This window comes from Mirounga leonina, unplaced genomic scaffold (genome assembly GCF_011800145.1).
Source record: "Mirounga leonina isolate KUSES-001 unplaced genomic scaffold, KU_Mleo_1.0 Mir_174, whole genome shotgun sequence".
NCBI classification, from domain to species: domain Eukaryota; kingdom Metazoa; phylum Chordata; class Mammalia; order Carnivora; family Phocidae; genus Mirounga; species Mirounga leonina.
This window is the reverse complement of record NW_023270451.1, coordinates 44,702,365-44,724,660: the sequence shown is the minus strand read 5'-3', so window position 1 is coordinate 44,724,660 and position 22,296 is coordinate 44,702,365. Positions and strand designations below refer to the sequence as shown.

At 43.5% G+C, this 22,296-nt stretch overlaps 1 protein-coding gene across 2 annotated transcripts in view; it reads right to left on the bottom strand.

Annotated features, from left to right (window-relative positions):
- Nucleotides 1–6,232: 6,232 nt before the first annotated feature.
- The window catches only part of CHN2 (chimerin 2), a 296,459-nt gene continuing 280,395 nt past the window's right edge, over nt 6,233–22,296 (bottom strand). For both annotated transcript variants that reach the window (XM_035020820.1, XM_035020818.1), the window contains 4 exons: nt 21,715–21,792; nt 13,090–13,227; nt 11,333–11,438; nt 6,233–8,060 (listed from right to left, as the gene is read on the bottom strand). In XM_035020820.1, coding sequence (XP_034876711.1) covers nt 7,889–8,060; nt 11,333–11,438; nt 13,090–13,227; nt 21,715–21,792 — 494 coding nt within the window. In that variant the 3' untranslated portion in view covers nt 6,233–7,888. The remainder of the gene's footprint in view (nt 8,061–11,332; nt 11,439–13,089; nt 13,228–21,714; nt 21,793–22,296) is intronic.

Below are 22,296 nucleotides of genomic sequence, written 5' to 3'. Positions count from 1 at the left end.
CTGGATCCCAGCCAAACAGAGGAAACACCTGCTCTATGACCCACAATTAAACCGAAGACTTAGATTTTCAGATTCTCCAAACTGAATTATTTTGACGATCATTCCTACTGCATAGAAGAAAGAATATGGTAAAGATTAGGCGAGTTAAGGGTAACTAATTCCAGGAAAGCTTCAATAATGGAAAGTTTCACATATTGGGCAGAGCTCCAAATGGTGGACAAGAGCAATCAAAATGCATTTTCAGATTCTCCTGCTTCTAGAATCACCCCCTCCCCTCACTGCACCAAAATATTACAGGACATTCGGGTCCTTGTAGAAGGATTCTGCTGTTAATTTTGAAAAGGTTTGAGTGCCTACTGTTAGCTAGGCACAGTGCCATTTAGGGCCTGGAGTGGAGTGGTGAGCAGAGACGACCAGATTCCTGCCCTCAGGAAGCTTCCAGCTGAGACAATATTTTGTTAGAGTCGGTTCTATTGGTTATGGGGGTGAGGCCCAGGGGGGACCTTGGTGGAAGGTCTTCTGGAGCCTATAAGAGTTTGAACAACCCTCCCCAATGCTGCAAAAACGGTTGCCCCCTTTTTGTTAACAAACCCTGATTTGCTTCATGTATCCAAACCTTGGAGAGGGTGGATTTATCCCCAGTTCAGGTGAAACGGTGTTATTTTTTAACCAGGCCTTCTCAAATTTACCCTCCATTGGAATCACCTGGGGGACCTGTTAAAAACAGATTGCCAGGCCCCAGCCCCAGATTCAATGAGTCAGGCCTGAGAAATGGTATTTTTAACAAGTCCCAGGTCATGGTATTGCTGGCCACGGGATTCCACTTTGTGAAACACTGATCTACACTAATCAGGGTGATCTCTTTTCCCTTCCTAGTTACTGACTTCGTCATAAGCATGTGATACACTTCTGGCCAATGAGTTGTAAAGGGAAATTTGTTGGGGAAAAGATTTTCTGGATGTTAAATGGGACACACAAGACACACAGGAAGAGAAAGACATTGTCCTGCTTGTCCTTGCGGCTGCCTACTTATAGCCATGTTTATCAGAGCTTGAGGGAAATGCCAATAAACCGAGCATGGTGGAGTGAAGGACAGAGAGCACCAGCCCTGGAGATGCTTTACATTTCGGTTCTTGTTGAGATCATTACTGTCCTTATTGTTCAAGCCCTTTGCATCTGAGTTTTATGTTATGTGCGGGAGACACTCTCCTGACTGTTGAATTTAGTACTTTTTTTTTTCTTTTAAAGAGACAGCCTAATTCTTATAGATTAGTGATTTTCTCCGTATTAACAAAAGTAATCCATGCTCAAGAAGCAGTCCTTATGGGCTATGGTACTATATTGATCTTGCCACGCTGGAGGCGGGGGGCAATCAGTTTGACCGACCCCAGAGTCATGAACTTGTTGGCCCATAAAGACCTCATGGGTTTTATCAGTGACCCCTTAGAAAGTAACCCCATACCCCTTCTCCCAAACACACACACACACACACAACACAGAGGCACGCATGCACCCACTTGTTTCTGATTTGGTCTCTGGCCCTGAATTCTTGGCTTGATGAGGTCTATTTTTGTCTTGCCACAGGTCTTCTCTGCATGGACTTTGGGGTCTTAACGTCTTCCCTTGATGGGCTATTTGGCCTCCACATCTGATTCTTGCAGCCCCGTGTTGCCCCTGACAGGAATGTCCTGCTCCATCCCATGCCTCCATATCCTCCAACCCTGCCAATTAATGGACCAATGTGGGCTAGCCCCACCTGACAGGATTGGTTTTGGAAGGGTGGTTCTGTGTATGTAGGATAATTAACAATTTGTACATTGCTATAGAGTTTATACTGAGCCTTCTGTTTTCACATTCAAGATCTCAATGGATCTTTAGAAGCACTCTGATAGGGAGGGAAGAGCAGATATTCTGTTATTATGCCCATTTTCAGATTAGGGAACTAGAACAAAACCAGGATTATACCCATTTTACAGATTAGGACAGAAAAAATCAGGTATCATGTTTGGTTAACTGGAGTGACCAAAAATCTGTTCTAGTAATACTCAGTTAACTCTTTATGAAGATTTTGAAGTATACAATTTTTCAGGAAAGTATGTTAAGGTAATAATTTTTTGGCAACAATGAAAAATGTGCTCCTGTAGATGATTTACCATATATATGAGGTGCACAAGCCTACAGAAAGAGAGCTTCATTGCTTTTTCTGATGATAGGTTTTATCTTCATTCTTCACCCCCATTCACTCCTTAAGGTTCAGCAAGCTGCCTTTCACCACATCATCCAAGTTGAAAAGCTCCTGTTAAATTATGAGGGACTCCTTAGTTGCCATATCGAAAAGTGACTCATCACCTTACTACCTTGCCACAGCATATGAGCCGGCGTCCCCTCCATCCCTGAAGTTCTGTCTTCCCTGCTTTCATCTTACACTCCCCACTCTGTCCCTCTTCCTCTGACCTTTCCTGACCTTCCTTTAACTTTGCCTGCTCCTCGGACTTTGTTCTTACCCAGGGACCTACTATTGGTCCTCTCTACTTCACCTGTCCATACAAACTGACCAGGTCAGGTATGACCTGCATATCCCCCTTTCTTGAGCTCCAAAACCATCTGTCCAACTGCCTACCAGACATTTCCATGTGGGCGAACCATTAGCACCATAATGCATCCTGCAAACTGCACCCATGATTTTCCCTTGCTGAACCCGCTCCCCTTCCCATGTTCTATTATCTTCCTAAATATTCATTTAGTTGCAAAAGCCAGACATGGGGGCATCATTTGTGACTCCTTCCTTTCATTTCTGGCATCAAACAACCTCTTAAATCTCTCTCATATCCGTGACTCTTCTCCATTGCTCCTCTGGGAAGCCAAGTTCACGTGGGCGTTGCCTCTAACAGTTTCCGGATTAGCTTCCATGGCGCTAGTCTTAAATCTTCTGGTCTACCCTCCCTGTGTCACCAGACAGACCTTCCTGAGTTTGACTTGTGCTCGGCTTGCAAGGTTCCTTGTTCCTGGCACAGTCCTGTTTGTTTAATCTCACTTCCCCTCCTCTTCCCTCACACTTAACATTCTAGTTAAACCCAGCTCTGTAGTTCTCTAAGTTTCCCGTGCTTCCACGTGTTTATGGCTGGTACCTGCTCTGTTCTCTGCCCAGAGAAGCCCGGGAAGGTCTCAGCAGGGAGATGAACATGGAGTTGAGACTTGCAGGCTGTGCAGGAAGGTGCCTGGCCAGCATGTGGGATCCAGGGCTCCTGGTCGCAGAGAGTGTGTACTTCAGTGGGAGACAGATGAACCCACACTCATGGCACTTTGGGATAAGGGCTGGGTGAACAGGTGTACAAACTGCAGTAGGAAGGCAGTGAAGGAGGTCCGTGAGTATGATATCATCTTTTCAACTAAACTTAAGAAAAATGACTCTGGCTCATTTGCATTTACAAAATAAGCTAAGTCCTCCAAAGCACTGGGTTGAACGTGGTGCCTCACATGTAGCAAAGCAAATCTAAGTGGGACAAAGACATGGATTAGGACATTGTGAAACAAAGCTGAAGACAAGGAAGAGAGGCTTTCTAAACTGCACTCATGAGACTCTATTTTACTGCATTAGAACGCACCTCATTTGCTCGCTCCTCTTTCCTGAATGTTGGTGCTCCACAGAACTCTGAACCAGGACTCTCACCTGTTTCTCTGTTCTGTGTCCTTGAGTCCTTCCATTCAATCCCGTGGTTGTTACCTCCCAGAAACATATCTCTAGCTGCGGTCTGTCAGTGCAATTGCTCATGAAACATCTCTGCTTGGAAATTTCACAGCGATCTTTGTTTCACCATGTCCAAAATGGACCTCACCATCTTCCCTACTTTTCCCGCCTCTCCTCTAGACTGCCAACTCCTCTTGCCGTCTTCTTTTCAGTAAATACTATCTAGTGGTCAAATTAAGCCACCTGGGAATCATCCTTGATTCTTTAATCCAATCTATAACCAAACCTTTTCAACTCTGCCTCCTCACTATGACTCAATTCTAGCTGACTCTGCTTTGCTATCCCCCCAGTGCAGGCTACATCACCGCAGTCCTTTATGACAAGGAGAACATCTAACTGCATCTACCCTCACTGCCTGCATCCGCCCACATGTTCTCCGATGGATCCACAGCCAAGTAAGTGATCTTTTAAAAATGAAAACTAGATTGTGTCATCTGTCCCTTATAACCCATTAATGCTAGTGCAACGTGGTGCCCTGGATGGTATCCCAGGACAGAAAAGGATATTGGTAGAAAACCCATAAAATCTGAATAACTTCTGGGCTTTAGTTAACAGTAATGTGCCAGTGTTGGTTTCTTAGTTTTGATACATGTACCAGGGTTACATAAGATGTTATCACTAGTGGAGGGTGGGTGAGGAGGACACAGGAACTCTGTAGTATCTTTGCAACTTTTCTGTAAATATAAAACTATTCCAAAATTAAGTTTATTTAAAAAAATTAGGGGCACCTGGTAGCTCAGTTTGTTAAGTGTCTGACTCTTGATTTTGGGCTCAGGTCATGGTCTCAGGGGTCATGGGATTGAGCCTCTTGTCAGGCTCTGTGCTCAGCAGGGAGTCTGCTTGAGATTCTCCCTGCCCCCCCATATGCTCTCTCTCTCTCTCAAATAAATAAAGAAATCTTTTTCTTTTTTTTTTTTTAAAGATTTTATTTATTTGACAGCGACACAGCGAGAGAGGGAACACAAGCAGGGGGAGCAGGAGAGGGAGAAGCAGGCTTCCCGTGGAGCAGGGAGCCCGATGCGGGGCTTGATCCCAGAACCCTGGGATCATGACCTGAGCCGAAGGCAGACACTTAATGACTGAGCCACCCAGGCGCCCCTAAATAGAGAAATCTTAAAAAAAAATTAGTGGCACTCATTTCCCTGATGTTACAGTCCAAAACCCTCAACACAAGCAGCTTTCTCTCTCTAGCCAGACTAAATTTAATTCTTCCAGTGAGATAAGTTTCTTCCTTGCTTCCAAGTATTCAGTGTCTGGCCCATTAATAAATGCTTGATAAATATTTGTTGAAAATCAACGAACATTACATTTTTTAAATCAAAAGATTAATTATAAATTTGGGGATTGATAGATCTTGGGAATTCGTAAGCTAACTGAGTTGGGTTTTCGGTAGGAATCAGGACAGCCCAGACAATCCGTGAGCTGTTTGTGGTATGTGACTGTCCTATGCTCTCCTTACCTCCCTCCCTCTGCCCTTCCAGCCTGCTCTCCTTGAAATTCAGCACCAGCCCCCTCCCAGCTGTGGAGACCCGGTGCCCATTTATGTTAATGGGAGGAAGAAATGGCTTCTCCTCCCATCCTCAGAACTGTCTTCTCCCACCCACTCTGCTCCTGTCTGGCTTCCCACAACCCACTTGTAGACAATTTAACAGTGTGTTTCTGGAAACAATGCTGCCTCCTTTCAGGTCTTAACTACTAGAGTTATTCCAGTGGTAGGAATTTCAAGCCAGGTAAGAGGAGCCATATCAGGCTGCCAGATGGTGGGGGAGATAGGTGTGGGTGAGCAGAATTCAGACTGAAGCAAGGGAGACGGGATCAGGTGTTGTAATAACAGTTGAGAAAAGGAGTCAGGTGACCCTCGTTATGTATTATAGAACCCTGTTATAATATCCCTTATTATTACTTGAACTTGGATTTAACCTGGGACAAGCCCTTTTCTTTTCATGCTTCTGCCTTCCTACCCCCTGTTATATCTTTTCCCCTACTAAGTTATCACTCTTACTAATGACAATAAGAAGAAATAACTATTACTAATTAGATCATCACTTCATCTACCCAGAATATTTCCCCCAGTTTTTCAGATGAGCAAACTCATTCCCAAGGTCATCTGCTGCTGCTAACCGAGATCTGGGATTTGAGCTCGTCTTTCTGGCTCCAGAACTCTTGTTCTGCCCTCCTGTGGATGACCTAGGGGGATTTGCTCTAAACACTACATCTCTTAATGAAAAAAAAAACATGAATGCAGCAGGTCTTAGAGACAGTGAAGGGGGAGCATTAGAATCCTAATCTCAAGCAGGCTCTCCAGAGGGAAGCTGGAGGAGGGTTGGGACTCAGTGGGATGTTTCTGTTTCCTCATCATGTTTTGGTGAGGATAGAAACTCTATTGCCAAATCCCATCTGGAAGCAATGTTTTAAATATTCTCCCCGTAACCTGCCCCCACCCCCGCCACTCCCCAACACCAGTTTTCTTTGCACACTCCAAGGTGATAGACAGAAGAATTTAATACATTTAATGCTTTTCCTTCCATTTACACGATCATAAATTACAAAGTAGTATTCACTTCACAAAATAAAACCATTTTCAGATAATTTTTTGACAGTATCAAGAAGTACATAAGCTACAACCAACAAATCTGTACAGTTGGGAGGAACAATAATAGCAGGGACCCAGCAGAACCATTTTGACCCCTCCCCCCCCACCGTGTGCCAACGGAGTCCGTCCGCGTAGCCCTTGGAACTGTCCAGGACGATTGCACTGCCTTCCTCCTTTCAGCTCACGCACCACACAGTAATTCTCTTCTAGTCACTCCCAAATAAAACTAGCCAGTAAGTACATGGATCATCTCAGACAATCAGAGGAAAAGACATTGTAGTTGGATTTCAGAAAAAAAAATTTAAATTTACAGGTTTTGATGCTTTAAATATTTTACCTATGTTACCAAATATAGAGATCTTGCTGTGAAAAGCTCATGCTAAGCTAAATTTATAACCCGGAAGATGGAACTATCGCGATCAAATCGTATTAAATTATGATCCATACAGAGCTACTTTTATCAAGTAGGAACAAATATTTGTAAAAACCAAACTTATTCATTCTTACTTTGAAAAATAGGCTTGTTTATAAAACAAAAATGGAAAAAAATCAGTAATCAGTAATTCACTTTTCATAAATACAGAAATGTGACAACAATACAACTCGCCATTAATCGGTTACTTCCGAGTGCTGGCCTGAAAAGACATAGGGAAAGTGCTCACTTTTTACATGGCCCAGATTCAACCAGTGTTCCCACATCATTTTATGTAAAATGACCACATTCTGCATGTTCTGGGATATACACACATGATAAGGAAAGACTCTGACCAATGCCAAAACATACTTTGGGATTTCACAAAACTTTTATGGAAAGAAAATCTGGATGTTTCAGACCATCCTACAATTGCTATAAACATATACCATACGACTGCAAGATGCCCGTGCTTAACAGCAAAACCTATCAAAAGCAGGGACACAGGTGGCCGGTGAACTTCCATTGCAAAGCACTAATAAGGACAGAGGTATGTCAAGATAATACTGCATTCATTGGTAAACTTTTTCAGGGATCACAGCAAGAAGCAGGACAAGGTACACAGGGTCATAATCAATGCACTGCATTGAGTTCTATTTGCTGAAATAAAGTAACATTCTTGCAGCTAAAATAAAAATACATTTTACAATATAAGTTTCATTTAACATTTAACATAGAATTGTCTTCTTCTTGTAAGTGGAAAATGTATAACTGTATCAAGTACCTCTATGAATTAAATTCCCTTTTATTACTGATAAGACTGAAGCGTAAAGATCTACCTTGTTTTTTTTAATAAGTTAAAGAAAGATTTATTAATCACTCTTCCAGCAAAACAGACATATGTAGGAGGCACAGCAAAGACCCAAGACAGAGCCTTTGGTCACTCTCACCCCTGCTGTTCTCACGTGGAGGAGGCGGGTGTCTATGAGACACAGTAGCCGACTTGACAATCCACTGCGGTCCAGGAAATTCTGTCACTTGTTTAAAAAAGAAATCAAGTGTAAGAAGTGTTTTTGTTCCTTTAGCCTTATCAACAAGATGGGGCTGGGGCCATTCGTCTCATTTCCCTGGTGGATTAAAACAAAACATCTTCATTTTCTATTAAAATCTGCACAATCAGCTTTTGGTACCGCATGTCATGGAGGGTGGTGAGGGTGCTGTCCTCAGGGGACCTCATCAGCGTGGGCCCAAACACGATCCCCAGATTTTCAGCATTCATGAAATTGTCCTTCTCATTCATTGTCACCCTGCAAAATAGACACATACACAGAGATGTTACATAGACTTGCGGATGAATTTTTATACTCATTATGCATGTATGCTCCCAAGAATTTCTCTGGTTTGGGAAGTTGTAAAAGAAAATTGAGAATCAGAATTATAGAAAAGTATTTTTTTTAATTTTTAAAAGATTTTATTTATTTATTTGAGAGAGAGAGAATGAGAGAGAGCATGAGAGGGAGGAGGGTCAGAGGGAGAAGCAGACTCCCTGCTGAGCAGGGAGCCCGAAGCAGGACTCAATCCCAGGACTCCAGGATCATGACCTGAGCCGAAGGCAGTCGCTTAACCAACTGAGCCACCCAGGTGCCCGTAGAAAGGTATTTTTTTTAAAGGTAATTTTTGGGGGGCACCTGGGTGGCTCAGTTGGTTAAGCATCCGACTCTTGATTTTGGCTCAGGTCATGATCTCAGGCTCATGGGATTGAGCCCCACTTTGGGCCCAGCACTCAGCATGGAGTCTGCTTGTCCCTCTCCCTCTACCCCTCTCCCTGCTTACGCTCTCCCATGCTCTCACTCTCTCAGATAAATAAGTAAATAAGTAAATAAATAAAGCTTTTTTAAAAAAGGTAACTTTCTGATTTTTTTTTCTTTTTACATTGTTGACATTGCCTTCAGCCAGTGGAAGTGAATTACTTAGTGAATCTGGTAGAGACACATCTTTAAAATTAGAAAATCAGTCCTTTTTACTAAATAAATGTGGAAATGTGATTAGGGGATATTGGTTAAAAGGGGCAGCAGATTCTTAGCTGGCCCATGGTGCATACAGATTTTAGTCTAGGCTTGTATGGAAGTCTTTTCTTCCCCATAGCTGCTTCCTGCTGGTCTGGATGCTCCCGGGCAGGGAAGCTGAGGACAGATCTCCGGTCTGCTGGCAGGCCTAGTGTCAGAGGGGCAAGGTTACTGTAGGATGGGGCTGCCACAAGCGTAGGGAGAGCCAGACCATTATCACGGGACAGGGGAATGGCTGGAATGGGGCCAAACAGGAAAACAGTTGGACATTATTTCTAGTTCCCACAGGATGAGGTCTGGAGCAGTAATTATTGTTGGAATTGAAAATCATCATTTCAACATCCAGATGAGAACAGCAAAGCCTTTAAGAATAAAAGTCAAACTCCAGAGCTGGCTTAATACCTTCCTAGTGGGATAAAATTACAGTCTGCTAGAGTCTTGTTTTAAGGAATTGAGGTTTTTTGGATGTTCATAGTAGAACTAAAAGACAGTAGGTTATCCATAGAAGGGCAAAATATGATTAAAACATGTTTAGGTTCCACACAGAAGGCCATCCCTTTGTTTTTATTCTCTTGGAGCTAATTAAGATTGGCCACTTAGTATTCTTTTAGGAAGGCCAATTCAGCTTGCATTATTTTCCTGTTGCAAAACTAAGGAGGTAGAAAAGAGGAACATTCTTCATTATCAAATTGCTCACATCTACCCATTAAGTCAGGCACCACACCTGGCCAAACAAGGTGGCTGACAAACCCTCCATGGTAAAAATACGAAATTATTGGCATTAAAGATTCAAGTGGGACATATCAGCATTTTTCCTAATAATGATTCTTTGCCTTCCAAACTGTAACAATTAGAACTAATTTCTTTCTAAGGAAATAATTTATGGCTAACTAAAAGCCAGGCTGGCATTCATAGTCTATTACTTATTCAAAAATTGCTCATACTCTTAAATTCAATAGATTAATCAAAATTGACACCTTCTGAGCTAAATGTTATTACATCTCTGATCACCATGAATATGAGCAACAATATTTTTATGTTTTAAACGGTAAAAAACAAAAACTTCAACACCAAGAGTTTATATTCTCAACTTGCTTCCTTTCACTTTTGAATGGATCTGTAAACTAGTCAGTGCAGACAATTTTTGGTTCATTTTATCTAAGAATGGGCCACTTTTTTGTGTCTTCCAAAAACACAGAGGAAGGTGCACAGAAATGCCCTGATCCCTCCAACATCTCAAAGACCAACTCACTAACTTCATTATATATGTACAGTGAAGAAAAGAGATCCACAGTTGCAGTAAGAGTCTGGAACCAGGGTCCTGTAAATACTCAAACATCTCCATCCGTCTTATGTGCTGTCACACAGACAACCCAGTGCAGAGCCCTCCATGGTGGGTGCCTTCTGAGATGGCTCACAGTGATCCCCGCTTCCTGTAATTCATACTCTTGTATGTGTGAAGGGATTGTGTGATCCCTTCCCCTAATGTATGCGCTGGACTGGTGACTTACTTCCAACAAACAGAATATAGTGAAAGCAGCTGGATGTCACTTCTGAGATTAGGTTATGGAAACACTATACCTTTTGTCTTGGGTGCTCTTCCTTGCTAGCTCTGAGGAAAGCCAGCAGCCATTTTGTGAGCTGCCTGTGGGGAGACCCACATGGCAGTGAGCTGAGGGTGGCCTCCAGCAAACAGTCAGCAAGAAAATGAGGCCTCCAGTCACACAGCCTCTGGGGAACGGAATCTAGGCAAGCACCTCATGAGTGAGCTTGGAAGCGCACCTCAACCCCTAGTTGAGCCTTTAGTTGAGATTGCAGCCTGGCCGTGGGTTCAGCCATAGCCTCATTAGAGGCCTTGAACCAGAGGCAGCCAGTTAAGCCACACCTGAGTTCCTGATCACAGAGACTGTGAGATAACAAATCTTTATCGTTTTAAGCCTCCGAGTTTGAGGGCAATTTGTTACTTGGTGATAGGTCACCAATTCATCAAGAAAACCAAGGGATCAGGATGGGAATGTGCCTGCCCAGAAGCAAGGCAGGCTCAGGAGCCCGGAACTAGAACGAGCAGAAGGAGGAAGAACAGAACACAGAGTATATATAGGGCTTGTGTGGGCAGCAGATGCAGACATGGAGGCAGTGTAGACAAATGGTCAAGGCAGAGCATGGGCTCTCAATCACACTGCCTGGATTTCACTCCTGGCTTCACTTTACCTCTTCCCCTCAGTTATTTTACTTCCTTCAACGTCAGCAATCTTGTCTGTAACCTGAGGCCCCTAACAATACCCACCTCACAGAGATAACCCGTGTAAAGTGTGTGGCGCACCTCCGGGCACGGAGTCGGGCTTCTAGCAGTTACAAACGGGGCTGGCCTAGTGAAGGCCCCAGAGTTCACTTTAAAGGAGAGTCTGTCTACTCAGCGGGTTGGGGAGGAAGGTTGTTAACTCTTCCTAACGCGTTCGCTGTCCCAGGCAGACAGGGCTTACAGAGGGCGTGTCAAGGAGCTGTCAGCTTACTTCTTGAGGTGGATCATCAGGTATCGGAGGGTCTCGTAGTGGGCCGGAGGCAGCAGCATCAGCACGTCATGGACGGCTTCCAGCCTCTCGTCGGCGTTGGAGATTTCTGCGAAGAGCCCACATGAGTCAGTGCCATGCTGGAACATTAAAGTTTTCGGAGAAGTAACAACTTTGGTTTGTTCCGGTTACAGGTGGAAGGGAAGCCTAATAAGTTCATGCTATTTCAGGTAACATTTCACTTAAACTAATCAATGCATTTGTGTCTTGCCTTCTTCCAGAAAGGGTTGGAGGTTGGCAACCACACATGTATTGAACACCCAGTGGGCGGGTGACGGGAGGCTGGGCATGGTCCTTGCCCTCCCAGGAATCTGCAGTCCTGGAGATATTTGCTGGTGGCCCAAATGGTTTTGCTCATCTTCTGAATGCCGGACTTGCTAGAGATCTCACTACCACAAGCTTTAATTTAAAGTGGATCACACTTGGTAGTGTTCTCCTGCAGTTGTCTCACAAGCCTTTTCCTGGAAGCCTTCTGTGACTGAATGCACCCTACGACCCCAGGGCGCTGGCCCATATGAGCCCATGAGCGCAGCTTGCACTCACGGCGCTGTTCACCAAAGTGTTGGCATTCTGAACCCCGCTGTACAGTCCGGCTTAGGAAGTAGATATGAGGCACATTCACCAAGGGAGGAAACATGCATGCTTCTGCATTTTAGGGCTCTGATAGGAATTGGCAGTCATTCACAGAAAGTTCCCCTGCCATTCCTCCTGGGGCAAAGGGTACCCAGCTGCCAGAACCTTCTCCACACAGGACTACCAGAACCCAGGAAAGAATGCTCTTACTGGGAAGTGGGGCCATAACTCATCAGGAAAGTGCATCGTGCACTAATCCCAGCCTGCCCATGTTTGTCCCCATCAGGCATCTTATTATTATATTTACCTTCGAAGGTATTTTTCATAAGAAATTCCTCAAAATGTGCTTGATTTCTATGCCATGCATCCTATCAGCTGACTCCCCTTCCTTCCTATGTTCCTGGGCAAAGTGCAGCACCACTTCTCGCTCCCTGCCCCCTACCTCCCACCCCAATATGGTCCCCCCTCCTGACAGCAGTCTACCCAAGTGCCAAACACTAATGAGCAACCATGGGCTGAAGGAAGACCAACAATGATGATGTTCAGTTCCTGGCCCTGTGAGCTCAGCTCTCGGACACTAGCTTTCCTGCTCTGTGAAAGGGGATTATGATATTTGCCTCATCAGGTAGATGGGAAGCTTAAACCAGAGGATATTATTGAGAGGTCCTGGTATAGTCCTTGACACAGTATTGTCAATTTTGAACAACATCAGTGGGCATAGCTTGGGGTCTAACTTTAATCGATTAGCAATGGGAGTGTGATTAATGGATGAAAGTAGTTATCTATACAGTCCTCATTGTAGAACATCTGATTGTTTACTAGAGACACATTTTTGCTTTCAACATATAACAGAGTAGCCCTGACGGGGCCGGTTCCAGCATAGAAGGGACAATATGGAGAGAGAACTGCCTGGCGCCCGGCTTTAGCCGAGCAGAGGTGGTGGGTACTGGTTCAACTCAGCTGGTGAACTAGGCCTGGCTTTCTATTAACTGTACCATTGTGCCCTCACTTGGCAAAGTGAGCGCTCATGGGATAATTTAAACAGTCGTGCGTTTTAATTTTCCTGAAGTTAAAAGCATTCCACTTCACAATTTGGTACAAATAAAAGGTTAGTTCTCAATACTTACTGGCTGCCTCGATAAATTTGGGATAGGTGTCATAGGTGATAACAGGAATGGGTAAGTCTCTGAAGTACAGTTTAAGGGCTCCAGTGATGATGTTTATGTCTGGATAGACGTTAGCGGATATATCTGCCTTTTCGCCATCTGAAAAACAATCAGTGATCTGATTCCTAATCAGGACCTATTTCACCAAGGTGAAGCATGCCCAGGAAAAAAAAAAAAAGATCCAACGGTGAACGCGATGTGCCAGTGCAAGTCCCAGCTGACTGCTCTTCTAGTAACACCGACGGGCAGGAAGTAACAAAAAGAGGTTTGCGGAGAGGGATTTTGGGTCTGAGGGTAAGTGTAGCCAAAAGAGCAGTGAAATTGACTTATTGTATTTCTTTGGGCCCAGCCTCTGGTAATTTGCTAGACAGAAACTTAGCATAGTAATTCATATTCTAGACACCAATGTTCATAAGAGAATAACAATCTCATCTGAAATAATAATAATAAAAAAACAAGCTTTTATATAGCTGCACCAGTATTCTTTGGATTTGGATTTGAAGATCACACACACACATCATAATTGCTGAATGTCTTCAGTTTCTATTGTCTCTCACAAGCTCACTGATATTTCTCTTAGTTCTTTCTCTTCTGTTCCTAGGACTTTAATTTGGGAAACTCCGATCTTCCCTCATGTATGGGTAATGTCATATTCTAGCCATGTTTGCAATCATTCTGAAAACATTTTTTGACTTTTTGTTTTACCATTAGTAAAAATCAGTCCAATTTAACTGTCACAGATTATACATTTTTTGGATAAGAAAGTTTCAATCATATTGAGATGATTAGCATTTTCTTTTACATAGAGAATTGAAAGAAAGAACAAATGTCTCAGCAAATTTGGTTCTGAGGATAAAGAAAGCTGGCGTACAGAACACAGTCAGTACAGCAGATGGGTCATCCGATCCCATTATTTACATATTTAACAAATATCTATTGAGACTCTACCATGTGCCAGGCACCGTTAAGCGCTGGTGAATCAAAGAAGAAAAAACATACTCCCTTCAAAGAGCTCTAGTCAGACTGGGAGTCAGGCATGCAACTCCATAGTCCAAGGAAATGGAAAGCTTTGCTAGTCTGGAGATGTGGAAACATGGTGGGTGGGGAGCAGACACAGGAAAGGACAATGGGACTCTTAGGTCAGCTTGAGGATTCATGAACGAGGAAAGACTTGCGTGGACACCTGATTAATAGGTAAGTGTCTGCCAGGCAGAGATGTGAACACATTCTAGATGGACAGAACAACGTGAGCCAAGGTACTTGTTCATGAAAACAGCTAAGGTGTATTTCAGTGTAGCTGGGGCACAAAGTATACAGGGCCGAGGAACTGGCCACGAGCCTGAAAAGATAGGCCAGATCATCAGAGACCTTGTCTAGTGTTCTTACAGAGTGAAGGTTCTATCTAGTAGGCTAGGGGTTCTATCCCTCGATTCTACTGTTATTTGGACTGTTCAATAGAAATATAGAATAGAGTGGAGAGGGGAAAGATGGCGGAGGAGTAGGGGACCCTATTTCAACTGGTCCCCAGAATTGAGCTGGATATCTACCAGACCACTCTGAGCACCCACGAAACCAGCCTGAGACATAAGAAGATCTGGATCTCTACAAACAGAATATCGCAGGCAGTTGGTTTTGAGGTACGAAGCCGAGAGCCGTGATCCTGCGGGCAGATATCAGAGGATAAACGGCGGCGGGAGGGTGCCTGGCCGTGGGGATCCTACACCGCAGTGAGTGACAGCCTCGCGCCCTGTGGATGGGGCACAGACTCGCAGACTGGTGGCGTCGGGAAAGAACTTTAGGGCAGCCCCCGGGGTGGAAAACCAGACCGGCAGGGTCGCGTGCACGCGAACCGCACCCCCCCCCCCCAAAGAAACCGGAGCGACGGTCATGCGCACACGAACTGCAGCCTCGGAGACAGAAACCCGGTGTGCCGGGGTCACGCCGGTGAACTGCAACCCCCGGGGGTGGAAACCCCAAGCGGTGGAGTCACGCGGGCGCGAACTGGGAGCGGCTGGTGGTTTTAGAAGCACAAAGGGCAGAGACGCGCCCCGACCTGGAGGCAGGACTAGGGGCGCTGCGGAGGGGCGCACACCCCAGGATGCTGCAGTTTATAGCAGCACGGACAGAAACGGAGACGATGTGGCCTGGAGAGCTCACCGAAGAACAGACTGCGGTCTCCCTGCTCTGAGGCAGAGGGTTGGAAATGGTCTCTTCTGCTCTGACTCGCGGAAGAGACGCGGAAAGCCGCCAGGGAAAGGCGCCAGAGAACAAAAGCCCCAAAGACTGATTCCCACTGAGCCCATCCCCCGCCACAGGGGCACAGGGCAACTCCGCCCAAACGGTTGCCTGACTCACAGCGCGGCAGGCCCCTCCCGCAGAAGACAGGCTGGGAAAACAAGAGGCCAGCAACCCAAAGGTCCCAAGAAAACAGGTGCATCTTGCTTGGGTTCTGGTCAATAATTTGGACTCTATACATTCCCTCAAACACCCATCAACAGAATGACTAGAAGGAGGAGCCCCCAAAACAGAAAAGACTCAGAGATTATGACTTAAATGCTGCAGATTTACAAATGGATGCAGACATAACCAAGATGTCAGAGATGGAATTCAGGCTAGCAATTGTGAAGACAATGGCTAGAATGGAGAAATCAATTAATGGCAACATAGAGTCTCTAAGGGCAGAAATAAAAGGTGAATTGGCAGAACTTAAAAATGCTATCAATGAGATCCAATCCAATCTAGATAATCTAACAGCTAGGGTAACTGAGACAGAAGAGAGAATAAGCGATCTGGAAGACAGTATAATAGATAAAAAGGGAAAAGAGGAGGCCAGGGAAAAACAACTCAGAATCCATGAAAATAGAATCAGAGAAATAAGTGACACCATGACGCGTTCCGATGTCAGAATAATTGGAATCCCGGAGGGAGTGGAGAGAGAGAGAGAGAGGGCTAGAAGATGTATTTGAGCAAATCATAGCTGAGAACTTCCCTAATCTGGGGAATGAAACAAACATTTGAGTCCTAGAGGCAGAGCGGACCCCTCCTAAGATCAAGGAAAACAGGCCAATGCCCCGGCATGTAATAGTAAAACTTGCAAATCTTAGAACCAAGGAAACCATCTTAAGGGCAGTTAGGGGGAAGAGATTCCTTACGTACAGAGGGAGGAACATCAGAATAACGTCAGACCTATCCACAGAGGCCTGGCAAGCCAGAAAGGCCTGGCAAGACATATTCAGAGTACTAAATGAGAAGAACATGCAGCCAAGAATACTTTCTCCGGCAAGGCTTTCATTTAGAATGGATGGAGAGATGCAGAGCTTCCACGACTGGCAGAAGTTGAAAGAATATGTGACCACTAAGCTGGCCCTGCAAGAAATATTAAGGGGGGTTTTATAAAAGGAGAAAGACCCCAAGAGTGATCTACAACAGAAATTTACAGGGACAATCTATAAAAACAACGTCTTCACAGGCAACACGATGACAATTAATTCATATCTTTCAATAATCACTCTCAACGTGAATGGCCTAAATGCTCCCATAAAATGGCACACGGTTGCAGATTGGATAAAAAGACAGGACCCATCCATATGCTGTCTACAAGAGACTCATTTTGAACCTAAAGATACATCCAGACTGAAAGTGAAGGGATGGAGATCCATCTTCCATGCCAGCGGACCTCAAACGAAAGCTGGGGTAGCAATTCTTATATCAGACAAATTAGATTTTAAACTAAAGTCTGTAATAAGAGACACAGAAGGACACTATATCATTCTTAAAGGGTCTATCCAACAAGAAGATCTAACAATTGTAAATATCTATGCCCCCAACATGGGAGCAGCCATCTACATAAGCCAACTGTTAACCAAAATAAAGAGTCATATTGATAACAATACGTTAATTGTAGGAGACCTCAATACTCCACTCTCAGCAATGGACAGATCATCTAAGCAGAAAATCAGCAAGGAAACAAGAGCTTTGAATGATACATTGGACCAGATGGACCTCATAGATATTTACAGAACATTCCACCCTAAAAGAACAGAATACTCATTCTTCTCGAGCGCACATGGAACTTTCTCCAGAATAGACCATATACTGGGTCACAAATCAGGTCTCGACCGATACCAAAAGATTGAGATTATTCCCTGCATATTCTCAGACCACAATGCTCTAAAACTGGAACTCAATCACAAGAAAAAATTTGGCAGAAATTCAAACACTTGGAAGCTAAAGAATGTTTGGGTCAACCAAGAAATCAAAGAAGAACTTAAACAATTCATGGAAATCAAAGAGAATGAAAACACATCGGTCCAAAACCTATGGGATACTGCAAAGGCGGTCCTAAGGGGGAAATACATAGCCATCCAAGCCTCACTCAAAAAAATAGAAAAATCCCGAATTCACCAACTAACTCTACACCTTAAAGAACTAGAGAAAAAGCAACAAACGACGCCTAAGCCACGCATTAGAAGAGAAATAATTAAAATTAGAGCAGAAATCAATGAATTAGAAACCAGAAACACAGTAGATCAGATCAATGAAACTAGAAGTTGGTTCTTTGAAAGAATTAATAAGATTGATAAACCACTGGCCAGACTTATCCAAAAGAAGAGAGAAAGGACGCAAATTAATAAAATTATGAACGAAAGGGGAGAGAGCACGACTAACACCAAGGAAGTAGAAACAATTATTAGAAATTATTATCAACAACTATATGCCAATAAACTGAGCAATCTGGATGAAATGGAGGCCTTCCTGGAAACCTATAAGCTGCTAAGACTGAAACAGGAAGAAATCGACAACCTGAATAGGCCAATAACCAGTAACGAGATTGAAGCAGTGAGCAAAAACCTCCCAAAAAACAAGAGTCCAGGGCCTGATGGATTCCCTGGGGAATTCTACCAAACATTCAAAGAAGAAATAAGACCTATTCTACTGAAGCTGTTTCAAAAAATAGAAACAGAAGGAAAACTTCCAAACTCATTCTATGAGGCCAGCATTACCTTAATCCCCAAACCAGGCAAAGACCCCATCAAAAAGGAGAATTTCAGACCAATATCCCTGATGAATATGGATTCCAAAATCCTCAACAAAATCCTAGCTAATAGGATCCAACAATACATTAACAGGATCATCCACCACGACCAAGTGGGATTTATCCCTGGGATGCAAGGGTGGTTCAACATTCGCAAATCAATCAATGTGATAGAACACATTAATAAGGGGAGGGAGAAGAACCATACGGTCCTCTCAATTGATGCAGAAAAAGCATTTGACAAAATACAACATCCTTTCCTGATTAAAACTCTCCAGAGTATAAGGATAGAGGGAACATTCCTCAAGCTCATAAAATCCATCTATGAAAAACCCACAGTGAATATCATCCTCAATGGGGAAAAGCTGAGAGCCTTTCCCTTAAGATCAAGAACACGTCAAGGGTGCCCACTCTCACCACTGTTATTCAACATAGTACTAGAAGTCCTAGCAACAGCAATCAGACAACAAAAAGAAATAAAAGGTATTCAAATTGGCAAAGAAGAAGTCAAACTCTCTCTTTTCGCAGACGACATGATACTTTATATGGAAAACCCAAAAGACTCCACCCCCAAATTACTAGAACTCATCCAGCAATTCAGTAATGTGGCAGGATACAAAATCAATGCACAGAAATCAGTTGCTTTCTTACACACTAACAACGCAACTGTTGAAAGAGAAATTAAAGAAACGATTCCATTTACAATAGCACCAAAAACCATAAGATACCTCGGAATAAACCGAACCAAAGAGGTAAAGGATCTATACCCTAGGAACTACAAAACACTCATGAAAGAAATTGAAGAAGACACAAAAAGATGGAAAAATATTCCATGCTCATGGATCGGAAGAATAAACATTGTTAAAATGTCTGTGCTACCCAGAGCAATCTATACCTTCAATGCCATCCTGATCAAAATTCCAATGACATTTTTCAAAGTGCTGGAACAAACAGTCCTACAATTTGTATGGAATCAGAAAAGACCCCGAATCGCCAAGGAAATGTTGAAAAAGAAAAACAAAGCTGGGGGCATCACGTTGCCTGATTTCAAGCTATATTACAAAGCAGTGATCACCAAGACAGCATGGTACTGGCACAAAAACAGACATACAGACCAATGGAACAGAATAGAGAACCCAGATATGGACCCTCAACTCTATGGTCAAATAATCTTTGACAAAGCAGGAAAAAACATGCAATGGAAAAAAGACAGTCTCTTCAATAAATGGTGCTGGGAAAATTGGACAGCCACATGTGGAAGAATGAAACTCGACCATTCTCTAACACCACTCACAAAGATAAACTCAAAGTGGATGAAAGACCTCAATGTGAGACAGGAATCCATCAAAATCCTAGAGGAGAACATAGGCAGTAACCTCTTTGACATCGGCCACAGCAACTTCTTTCAAGATACATCTCCAAAAGCTAGTGAAACAAAAGCAAAAATGAACTTTTGGGACTTCATCAAGATAAAAAGCTTCTGCACAGCAAAGGAAACAGTCAACAAAACAAAGAGGCAACCCACAGAATTGGAGAAGATATTTGCAAATGACACTACAGATAAAGGGCTGGCATCCAAAATCTATAAAGAACTTCTCAAACTCAACACCCAAAAAACAAATAATCAAGTCAAAAAGTGGGCAGAAGACATGAACAGACACTTCTCTGAAGAAGACATACAAATGGCTAATAGACACATGAAAAAATGTTCATCATCATTAGCCATCAGGGGAATCCAAATCAAAACCACACTGAGATACCACCTTACACCAGTTAGAATGGCCAAAATGGACAGGGAAAGAAACAACAAATGTTGGAGAGGTTGTGGAGAAAGGGGAACCCTCTTACACTGTTGGTGGGAATGCAAGTTGGTACAGCCACTTTGGAAAACAGTGTGGAGGTTCCTCAAAAAATTAAAAGTAGAGCTACCCTATGACCCAGCAATTGCACTCCTGGGTATTTACCCCAAAGACACAGATGTAGTGAAAAGAAGGGTCATATGCACCCCACTGTTCATAGCAGCAATGTCCGCAATAGCCAAACTGTGGAAAGAGCCGAGATGCCCTTCAACAGATGAATGGATAAAGAAGATGTGGTCCATATATACAATGGACTATTACTCAGCCATCAGAAAAGATGAATACCCAACGTTTACATCAACATGGATGGGACTGGAGGAGATTATGCTAAGTGAAATAAGTCAAGCAGATAAAGTCAATTATCACATGGTTTCACTTATTTGTGGAACATAAGGAATAACATGGAGGACATTAGGAGAAGGAAGGGAAAAATGGGGGGGAGGGAATTGGAGGGAGAGATGAACCATGAGAGACTATGGACCTGAGAAACAAACTGAGGGTTCTAGAGGGGAGGGGTAGGGGAATGGGTTAGCCCGGTGATGGGTATTAAGGAGGGCACGTACTGCATGGAGCACTGGGTGTTATACGAAAACAATGGATCGTGGATCACTACATCAAAAACTAATGATGTATTGTATGGTGACTAACATAATATAATAAAATTAAAAACTACAAAAAAAAAAAAGAAATATAGAATAGAAACACTAATTCGGAAAGATACGTGCACCCCCATGTTCACTGCAGCATTAGTCACAAAAGCCAAGACATGGAAGCCACCTAATTGTCCACTGATGGGTGAATATAGAGGAGATGCAGTATATATATAATGGAATATTCTTCAGCCATAAGAAAGGGTGAAATCTTGCCATTTGTAACCACATGGATGGACCTTGAGGGAATTCCGCTAAATGAAATAAGTCAGATAGAGAAAGACAAATACCATATGATCTCTCTCATACATGGAATCTAAAACAAAACGAACCAAAACTAAGCTCATAGATACAGAGAACAGATTGGTGGTTGCAAGAGACCAGCAGTGAGGGGTTGGTTAAATGGGTGAACTGTTTTTTTGTTTAAATACACTGAATAAAAATTAATAAAGAAACACAGATTCTTGGGCTCACTTAGCTTTCTGAATGGGCCCCCAGGGTGGGCCCAGGCGATCTGTACTTTTAAGGAGCTCCAAAGCTTTTTGGCCCAAGAGATAGTATGACCTAGAGAGCATTTGTCACAGTTATAAATAACAAAAGAAGTCACCTCCGAGACTTCCACTGGCTTCCCCTGTTTCAGTGCTTGGCATACCCCCATCCTATGCTCTCTTCTTTGGAGTTTCGGAGGAAGGAAAAGAGTCACTAAGACCCTCAGGTGGGGGTGTAGGACACTCTGGGGCCATGTGGACCAACCGTCAATGTTGGGCAACCAAATCAAGAATCATAATGGCATCAAAGAAGTATTTTATTCAAGAAGTATTTCAAACTCACTTCCCCATGTGGTCACTTGTCCACAGTTTTTAAGGGAATACCTCCCCCAGAAAGGCAGAGAACTATGTGATTTGTAAGCCATTATTCCTTGGCTTCCTGAGGAACGGCTCTCAGTAGCTCTGAAACCCATCCCCACTATGAATAAAATCTGGTTCCAAGAGAAAGCATGGTAAGGATAGGTCATCTGGCCTTCAAAAGAGCATAAGCCCACCTCTGTCAAATGCCATTTTGACATCTTCGATGTGTTCGGTGAACCCAGAGACTCTGTAAAGGCCTTCCGACTTCAATCCTGTTGAACAAAGAGACAGACTTTAGCTTCCTGAAACATCTACAAAGGACTCTAATTTCATATTTACATTGTGTGCTAGCAGGAAATGAGCAAAATATAGTCAGTGCTCTTGTATATTACACACACTCCTGTCAGAAGCTGGGCTTGTCCATCTCAGTTTTCCAGGCAAGACTGTCTTCATTTGCTTGTGCTGCAGTAGAGACCTCGGGGATCTGGTCTTCCTGCCTGGCTTCGCAAAGTGAGCCTGTGTTTAAGATTCTCATCGACCACGGTCTCCTGCTTCCTTGTTCATTAGACTGCTGGATGAGATTTCACTGCTTCAGGCAGCAACCTGCTTCCTCCCTAGCATCATCTTAGCCCACGTGCCACGCTGCATGCAGCCCTGTGCTAGGAACACACACGTACGTGGATGCTTGCATATTATCCTGCTTTTATTGAAACAATCTAAATTTTACCGCCTTTTATGTTTAATCATAAATAGGATATGTTGAATGTTTAAATATG